This window comes from Lipotes vexillifer, unplaced genomic scaffold, assembly GCF_000442215.2.
Source record: "Lipotes vexillifer unplaced genomic scaffold, Lipotes_vexillifer_v1.1 scaffold627, whole genome shotgun sequence".
Classification (NCBI taxonomy): Eukaryota; Metazoa; Chordata; class Mammalia; order Artiodactyla; family Lipotidae; genus Lipotes; species Lipotes vexillifer.
The window spans coordinates 928,743-938,233 of NW_006787891.1; the positions used below are offsets into that span (position 1 = coordinate 928,743).

The window sequence follows — 9,491 nt, forward strand, 5'->3', positions numbered from 1 at the left end:
GGGAAAGAGAAAAAGAGAGAGCACCATTAAGTTACCTTATCAAGTGGCCAGCTGCTAAAGAGGGAGGGTCAAAAAAGGGCCAGAGTGGTCACTTAAGGGTGAAGTCCCAAACACCAAAGCAGTGCCAAGCCACATTGACCATCATTTGACGATGAAGTTAAAAATATGCTAATTTATTGGTGGCAATTCTCTCTTTTTATGGTTTCAAGCAGTTAAGACAAGTGGCCTGCTTAAGAGCTTTTCATTTGAAAAGAGATTAAACAAAATGGTTTGTCAAGGCTGCTTGGCTGTTTTATGTCTTTGTTAAAAAAAATTGCACCAGTGACTATACTGATAACTATCACATCACCCAGAAGCCATCTCTCTCTCTCTTCTGAGCATTTATTTCATTAATAAATACACCAACTTTAATTGCTTAATAGTGCTATGTTCATTTGCTCTTTAGCAAGATTAAATTGAAATAAATCTCTTGCACTACTACTTTCTGTCACTATTGCTGGCATAAAGGTCACAAAAAAAGTTTAAGTTTCTGTAGAAAATTTACTTAAAGACGCTGGTGTAAATTATACTTCTGTTTTATTCAGCACGGAAAGCGGAAAGGTGATTTCACTAATAGTAAAGAAAACTGCTTTTAGAATGTAGATAAGGATCTTCTTTTCTTAGCCATACACAATTGTGGGTAGCATTCACACTCCACACACAAATAAGCACAGCTCACTAACATTTAATTAAACACGCTTTTGAAAGCCTTGGAAATATGCACGTCATACTTCTCATGTAAGTTTGGACCTTACTTTTAACAGACATTTAAAACAAAATCATTTTTGCTATACTCTAATGATATACCATTAAAATAAAAGACAAAAAAGGATAGTCTAAAAAAATTATTCTGTTACATCAAAAGAACTTAAAAATATTTAGCATGAAATATCTCCTATGAATTTCATTAAAGTAAAAGAAAAAGAGATACTATTTACCTCAAGACTGTGACTCAAACATAAAAATTCTCTCTTACCTCAATGGTGAATAGCTTCCTTTTTAATTTAAACGCTAAGTCTTTGACATCTGATACATCATAAATCAAGTTATTAAGCTGAGGAATCTGCCGTATATGAATCAAACCTTGTGAAAAGAAAAATAAAAAAATTAAAAAACGCTATCATTGGATGCATAAATTAAAGAGTCTTACAGCAGAATTCTGTAAATTTATACACAAGCATCCTCCCCCTTTTAAAACTGGAGCTTACTACCAGGAGCAATGAAGCAAATGGTGTGATTATACTCAAGTAATCAAGCAGAATAAGATAAACAGAAATCCTTGTGCGAGGAAAACTAATTGCACTTTGGTACAGAAGTACAGATGTAAAGAAGGATCTTAATACTTGTCAAAACTACAGCTGGTTTCTGTGTGATTTTCTCTTGTATTTACAGTAAGCAAATATGGCTATCACCTTGCATGCTGCCCATGGCACCGCTGACTGATCTTTATTTTATTAAATGCACCAGTAAGCAGCCAGCAAAACAAGGCTTATGGGTTACTGATAACCAGTGAAGCACTAATGAAAAGTATTTCATTTTATACCTTATTAATGACTTGAACAAACCACTGAAGAAAACTACATTTCAGAGCACACTCTAGGATCAAACATTAACCCCCATGCCATCCCAAGACACTCATTTCTGTGGCATGTTAGACCTTTATGTAGCTGTTACAAGCTTTGTAACAGTGCTAGGTAAACCGTGAGCTTTGGCCTCTTGTCAATAGAAACACTTGCTAATTTTTTCTGACAAGGGCACTGGATGGCTTTTGTGCAGCTTAATGCAGTTTCTGACTAAACTCGGGGTCATTTGCCACAGATGAAGACATGGAAGATTCTTCAGCGCGTCTCTCTGCCTGCCTCAGCCCATATTTAAAAATTACCATCCCAAAGACACAGATCCCTCAACATGGGGGAAGAAGGGAAATCCAGATTCGAACAAATTAGATAAATCTTATTTACATAATTGCTTCTCTAGTATATATTTTGTGCGTGTGTGTATTTGGATGCTTAGTAATGTATTACTGTTAGCTTTAAAGGGTCAACCTCCAAGTGCTTAACTTTAGAAATGGCCCCTTTAAAAATAATTCACTAAAATATCTGACTTAATTTTTTAAACTTAAGAAAATGCAAAAGGTGTTACTAAGAAGACAGCTTTTACATACAAATTAAAAATATCGCATACAGAGTTATTTAGTAAAATATATTAGAAATAATCACACCATACTTCCACTTGCACATTTCTCATTTTAACCTTGTAAGTGCTTGTTTAGCTAACTGTTAAATCAGGACTTACAGAGTGAATCAATCATTCATCAGGTCCTTCTTATTAACAGAAACTTTACTTACCATCAGAATCACCCATTAATCTGTGGCAAACAAAATTGATCAATCCAGAGATTTCAGCACAAAAAAATCATAGCTTTTCAACCCTTGAAATGTTTCAATCAAAATAATACATTTTAAAATGTAAAATATGATTTTACTAAATTTATAAACTCATAGTACTTACAAATGATACTCAGATATAACTTATAAAGATAATGTTTAACTTGAGTTGTTTTAACATAAAATGTAAATAATAAATTAAAGAAATAGTTTATCCAGTTATAAGATACATAAGTCCTGGAGATGTAATGTGTAGCATGGTGACTACGGTTGACAATACTGTATTGTATATTTGAAAGTTACTAAGACAGTAAATCTTAAAAGTTCTCACCAACAGAAAAAAAAAAAAAGTGTAACTATGTGTGGTAATGGATGTTAACTAAAATTATTGTGGTAATAATTTCTCAATATATACCTATATCAAATCATTATGTTGTAGACCTAAAACTAATACAATATTATATGTCAATTATAGTTTAATACAAATTTTAGAAAAAGAAAAAAAAGGGAAATAGTTTAACCTTAACAGTTCTCTTCCTACCAAAGCAATAGTAATATATTAAATGAATTATATAGAGGGTTAATTTGGGCATATACCACATCCACACTTATGCAATGATCACGAGGCAAATTATTTTATGTAGTTTGCGTTCACAGTTTATATTTTCTAGCCTTTTAAAAAATACTCGATTGTTAGATCATGCTATTTTATGATTTTTTTAAAAGGTTTTATGCCAACTCTTTAAAGCCCTGGTGGTCATAAGTATCTTATAATCCTTTTGTTGGTAGCCTCTAGAAACTGCCATAGCCCTACAATCACAATCTTACACAATCTTGTAGCAGGCTTCAAATAAGCTATTCAGTCTTTTGACTAAGGTTTTCCATGGAAGTATAGTAGTTCCACAATAATAATAGCAATAATTAGTATTCATTCAGAATAATAAATACGTAAAAATTTAGTATTCACCATACTCTATATTCAGCTTAGATCTAAGATAAGCATAACTACTAAACTTACCCTATTGAGACAGTTCTATGGAGGAACTTTTATTTAAAAAAATCCCCAAATTAACCAAATGACTAAAATACTATTAAAAGTCAAAAAATATAAGAAGCCTGATTACTTGACCTGTGTTTATACTAGGGTGGTAACATTTTAAAACTTGCTAATAACTCTAACAACAAAATGATCAAAGAAAAGTCTGAATATAATAAAAGATGTTTACTTTCTGAAAATATGATTGACTAGGACTTTTTAACTGTAATACAGTATGAATTTTATTTATCATACAGCTAAGCTTTGTAAAGTATAAACCACTATACGTAGCTGTTATTATTAGAATTTATATAATATTTATTTCTAACATGGTTAATAAGTAAGACTGATTTCACAGCAACTTTAGGGACAAAATGTACATCTGACTGAGCCATGGCTTAGTACCTGGGTTTGACACCTTTCAAATAGCTACTATGCTTCTTAGTCGTAACGTAGTTTGGTGACAAGCTGCCATGAAAGATTGGCCAGGAAGGAAAAACGTTTAACAGATATATTAAAAAATAAAATTCATGCTACATGACAGTAGATATTATGACTGGACAAGATTCTTCCAGGCAATTGGAACATGCCCTTTTCATTATAAAGATGCTGCTTACCATGATAATCCTTATATAACGGGTTGGTTTCTTTCTCAGAACCAATAAATGATTCCAGACCAACTACTGTATCTGACAAGTTTGTAACACGAGCAACAATTGCTTTATTCTGTAAAACAAGGAAACAAAACACTTATGTTATATTTAAAATATACCATCTAGACAATGTCATTATGCCATCTCAATGACAAATTGTAGAGAAGATAGACTATCAACATGGAGAAATAACTTAAAAGTTAAAGCTACCACAGGTGGAAAACTGGATGAAAAATATGGCCCATGTAGGTATGCTATTCTAATTTGAAGAGCTGAGGGGGCATACCTTACTTTTCATAGAAAAATAGTTTTTCTCTTGTCTTAAGGGGCAAGGCTACCTTTATTTTCATATACTATTATTTTTTCAAATTACTTTACCCAGTGCCCATAGGAAAATCTGATGAACATCAGAATTTAGAAGCAGTATATAGTACAGTGTAATGTATAAGGGAAGATCCCCAAAACATCTGTCAACTGGGACCACGTCCCAGCCTTATAATAGCTGAGGTCCTCTGTATCATATTAGAAACATTGAAGGGTCCAGCTAAGAGTCTGCAGCATGGCCAGCTCTGCAGTCTTCTATTCTCTCTTTCCAGATGCTGCTATTTGACTCTGTAATAACGATAAAGGCAAAGAAAAGATTGTAGATGACCAGCACTAGACTAGTAGCCTACCCTTTCCTTCCCAACACAACCAGACCTGAATCAAAAATACTGCTGAACAATACATTATAAAAGATTTCACATTTTAAATAGCAATAGTTCTAAAATACCCAGAATTTCATGGCTATAAAAATATAATAATTAAAAATATAATCATAATAATCTGCAGGTTTTCTTAAATTATTTTATTTAATAAAGTTCAGTATTCCTTATAACTCCTGATAGGGTGATAGGTTTGAAAACTATTTTATAGGCTATAACACCTTAGAAAAATATCTGCTCTGAAGATCAGGATAAGTTGAAAAGATTGTTGCTTATAAAATTTTATAATTTTGAAACTCCCATTTTATACACTGATACACCATTTTAAAACTAATCCTTAAAAAAAAGTATGGGAAATGTAAAACAGTCAAGACAATTTACAGTCTCATGCTATGTCCCCTGTTAAGAAAAGTCCAAATATAATCAAATATGTTCACTTTCTGAAAATGTGATTGACTATTGAGCTTACTGGTATTCCTCTGTTTAAATTCTCTTGTAAAGATCGCATAAGAATGAAAAATAAAAGAGGGTTGGTTAATGTTAACTGACTTGGTTTGAAATACACAGTAGCCTCTGTCACTAAACATTATGCTGAAGTGACTAGTTAACTCACATCTAGGGCAGTACTTTGCAACTCCTCTGTTAGTAGAAATGTGTGTTATGAAGAGAATATTACAGCCTTTGAAATAGTGCTCTTAAAAGGAAGCAGCAAAAGTAATTATCCTTAATTGTCTTTAATACTTTCAATCACGGGGGTGGGGGGTGGGGGGGGTGAAGGGGCAGGGCGGGTACCAAGAATAGAAAAACGAACATCATTTGGAAATGCCTATTTTTTCCAAGGCAATTTTTCATTCAATGGTGAGAAAATAATCCAGATTGATCCCTTACTTTCAGTTCTATGCCACAGGGGATGGTCCTACTCCAGGAATAACAGGGGTTTCAAAGGCCATAAACATGCTCCTCTCAATATTTCTTTAGCCAAAGACCATTATATCGAGCTCATCCAGGTTGGGTTTCAGCCAGTTATTCTTCACCCAAACAAAAATGTCTGCCAGACATTCCAACAGCTGGGAGACAGTTCACAATGAGTCAACTTGAAAATGATTCATTGTGCTGAGTACTGAACAATGTTGGGGTGGGGGTGGGGTATGGCTGAGTTGGCTGTAGAGGGTGAGAACAAGTGGGAGATGAAGAATAACCATGTGGTTCTCCCATTAAGAAGGATCTTAGATAACAACCAGCAGACTCTTATCATTTCATTTTTAGGATAAACTCAACTGGGAAGAGTACTCCTGCCATGGACCCTCAGATGAACAAGCACTTATAAAGGCTACTGACTATTTCTTAATCAAAAAGGTCAGATTTCCTTTTATCTATAAATAGAAGACTGAGCCTTTGTATCTAAATATCTGAATCTAAAATTATAAAAGTCAATTTTTGTTACGACTCAAATATCAGGATTTTGGTGATATAAACTAGGGCTTATGAATGACGGAAATTGTAGGGTTTAAGTATGGAATTAGTCTTCCATTCTAGTAGTATATAAGCAAGGTCCTGTGTATTTAAATGGTCAACTTGACATTTATTTCAAAGGTTTCTTTCCTTAATTTAACCTTAAAATTGACTAATAAACCACTTAACATCCTGTAATATTTATCTACATTATGTCTTTTTAAGGTAATTTGCGGGAGATTAAAAATATCAATTATCCACCTTGCAGAGGAAAACTGATGAATTAATATAAAAGATACAGACAGCCTAGATTTTAAAATCTCAGAAACTCATACATATATTTCATTTGTCATATTGCTAAGTTCCACAGGTTTACATCAGTTATTAACTACAAATGAAATTCTATCTTAAAAGCTTCCATGAAGTATCAGAACAAGAAAAAACTTTTAATCATTACCATAATATAAGTTACATTTAACAGGGTGAGCTTACTGCTTTCTGTGCAGCAATTCTGGAAAACAGTTTATGTAATGTGGCAAACCAGATTAATTGTGAAAGTTGTATAGATATCTGGAAAATGTCTATAAAATAAAAAGCATAGGAAATTATATAAGAATAACATCTAAGTTTCTGAATGAGATGAATTTTATCCTAAACTCATTCAGTCTTCAAATTATTTGTAGGAGCATAAAAGATATTTGGGCATGTAAAGGTACTTACTTTTTTAAAAGTTCAAATAGTGTTACAGATTACTTCTTTACCTCCAAGATTCATAGGGAACGTGGTATATTGATGTAATCGTACCTTAAAACCACTCTTGTCAAAATGTCTTTCAAATCATAATATTAACACTAAATGGTCTTTTAGATAAAGGTAGGTAAATTTACTTAAAAGAATCTAAAATTAACTGCTTTTAAAAATCCTTAAAAGCATAATAATCACAATTCACTTTAGGAATAATGCACTATGGACAATAAATTGTCTTATTGTAACCTGCAATGTTCAGAAAGCTTTAGCATAATGATTTTAGCAGAGGCCTGGAAACTGGAACTTCTACTCTCATCTTAAGAGAGTCTAAGTGTTTTTATATTATTAGCCAAGATGCGAAATCTCTTTAGTCTACAGTATATGTATGTAGTTGGAAATGGAGAAGTAAAGGTATTTGTGCATCTATTACTTAGACATCAATTTTGAATAATTTTTGTGTTAAATTTGAAGTTGTTGCAATATAGTTGCCCATAAGGAATACTTGAGTAAAGGACATTCAGGATTCACCAGTATGAGTAAATTAATGGTTACACCACATGCATGGCATAATGACATCACCCCAATACATACAATGATACTGCCACTCTTCCTTCCTGCCCATCTGGATGTGAAAATCTAGGATGACTCAAAAATCCTTCTTATACTAGGCAAATCGCCCTTCAGTCCTGGGTGAAAGTTGTCAGCTCTGGATAGTAGCCAAGACATGACTAGGAGGAAAGCCAGAAGAAAGCCAGGGTCCAGGAGTTTTAAGAGTTTGCTGGCAATCCCAAATAGCATTGTATTAAGTTACATAAAAGGTTCTTAAAACTTTCTGTTGTGGTATAATTTCTTAATTAATTACTTAAATTTAAATTATGTCAAATGATGTTGCAAATAAAAAAGGCAAATCGGAATGTCCAGTTGACTACCTTCTTACTCTAATTTTAATTTCACAAAAAACTTCACGGAGTTTTTGTTTTGATTGTTCCTTGTTTGGTTTCATAGAATGCTTCCTATTTACTTCTACAGAATGGTAACCTCTTTTTATTAGAATATGCCAAATCCATTAAATAGATTTTAAATAAAGGAAGATAATTTAATGCTATTTTCCAATTCAAAGCTCAGAAAGCCAAAATTAAGAACTTTGTTAAGAGATAAAAATTCAACTACTGCCGCAGGAAGCTCCCTTTGTTTTCTAATGAAAATAGTTGAGATACCTATTTAGAGTAACCAAGTAACAATGAGAATATATAAAAAAATTCTGAATATTTCCTTACTTACTTGGACTTAATTATCTCAACAATATAAACGATATAGTTTGTACCAATACAATATATACTTCCAGGAAAGATTTTAACAAGATAATTAAAAAGTAATTAACCAATCACTTAACTATCAAGAAGCTTGAAAGGAATAAATCAACTGACATAAAGCATTTGTGAAACGCCTCAAATTAGAATAAGTTCTTGGGTTACTCAATAAGAAAGACAGCAAACACACAATATGAAAGGTAGAGCTCCATCTGAGTATGGCACGCACATCAGATTTGGGACTACAATAGCACAAAAGCACTATCAAGTTAATATTGAAAAGTTAAAGAAATATTTAAATTACTTTATGTTTGACCCTACTATGTGAAACGATGTGCGTGTCTATGGTGGGGAGGGAATCACCACAAGAAAAGCAAGTATTCTACTTAACAGCTCAAGTTATAATAACATTTTTTGAAAAATGATATTAGAAACACAAACATACCACAACTCATGACATTTTTTTTTTGTCGTGTAATAAAAAAAAAACCAAACTTGAATGAAGGGATAAATCTAGGGATATTTAATGAGGTATTTGTTTTTCCATGCTTATTAAGTTCTCCATTCAATTGAAATCAAGACTATGAAATAATAAAATTAGGGCTTCCCTGGTGGCGCAGTGGTTGGGAGTCCGCCTGCCGATGCATGGGACATGGGTTTGTGCCCCGGTCCGGGAAGATCCCACATGCCGCGGAGCGGCTAGGCCCGTGAGCCATGGCCGTTGAGCCTGCGCGTCCGGAGCCTGTGCTCCGCAACGGGAGGGGCCACAACAGTGAGAGGCCCACATACCGCAAAAAAAACCCAAAAAACAGTTTGTAACTTTTTACATGCCTTCCCTCACCTTCCCAGAGTTGTCACTTACTTCTGTGGATTAGATTCTTATTTTACTAAAAAAAAAAAAAAATGATAGTGGGGGGATAATTATATTCATAATTAATTTTGAGTTTAAGAAAGAATATAATTTTATCATAATTATACTAATACATGTTATAATAATATTAATATCTTAGTGAAGGTATTAGATTAAATCTTTCCAGATTTAATACTGAACTTTATTCAAAGTCACATACAATTTTAAAATATGGAGGAACTTCTGTAAATTAAAAAAATCCTAATGGCAACACTCTCTCGGTAGCATTGTATATTGATATTCATGTAGGGAA

The 9,491-nt window shown here is 33.0% G+C and overlaps 1 protein-coding gene across 2 annotated transcripts in view; it reads right to left on the reverse strand.

The window, feature by feature from the left end:
* Window positions 1-9,491, reverse strand: part of ELP4 (elongator acetyltransferase complex subunit 4) — a 249,546-nt gene that overhangs the window by 134,218 nt on the left and 105,837 nt on the right. For both annotated transcript variants that reach the window (XM_007460926.1, XM_007460925.1), the window contains exons 8-9: window positions 4,080-4,188; window positions 1,016-1,122 (exon numbers count right to left, since the gene is read on the reverse strand). In XM_007460926.1, the coding sequence (XP_007460988.1) occupies window positions 1,016-1,122; window positions 4,080-4,188 (216 nt within the window). The remainder of the gene's footprint in view (window positions 1-1,015; window positions 1,123-4,079; window positions 4,189-9,491) is intronic.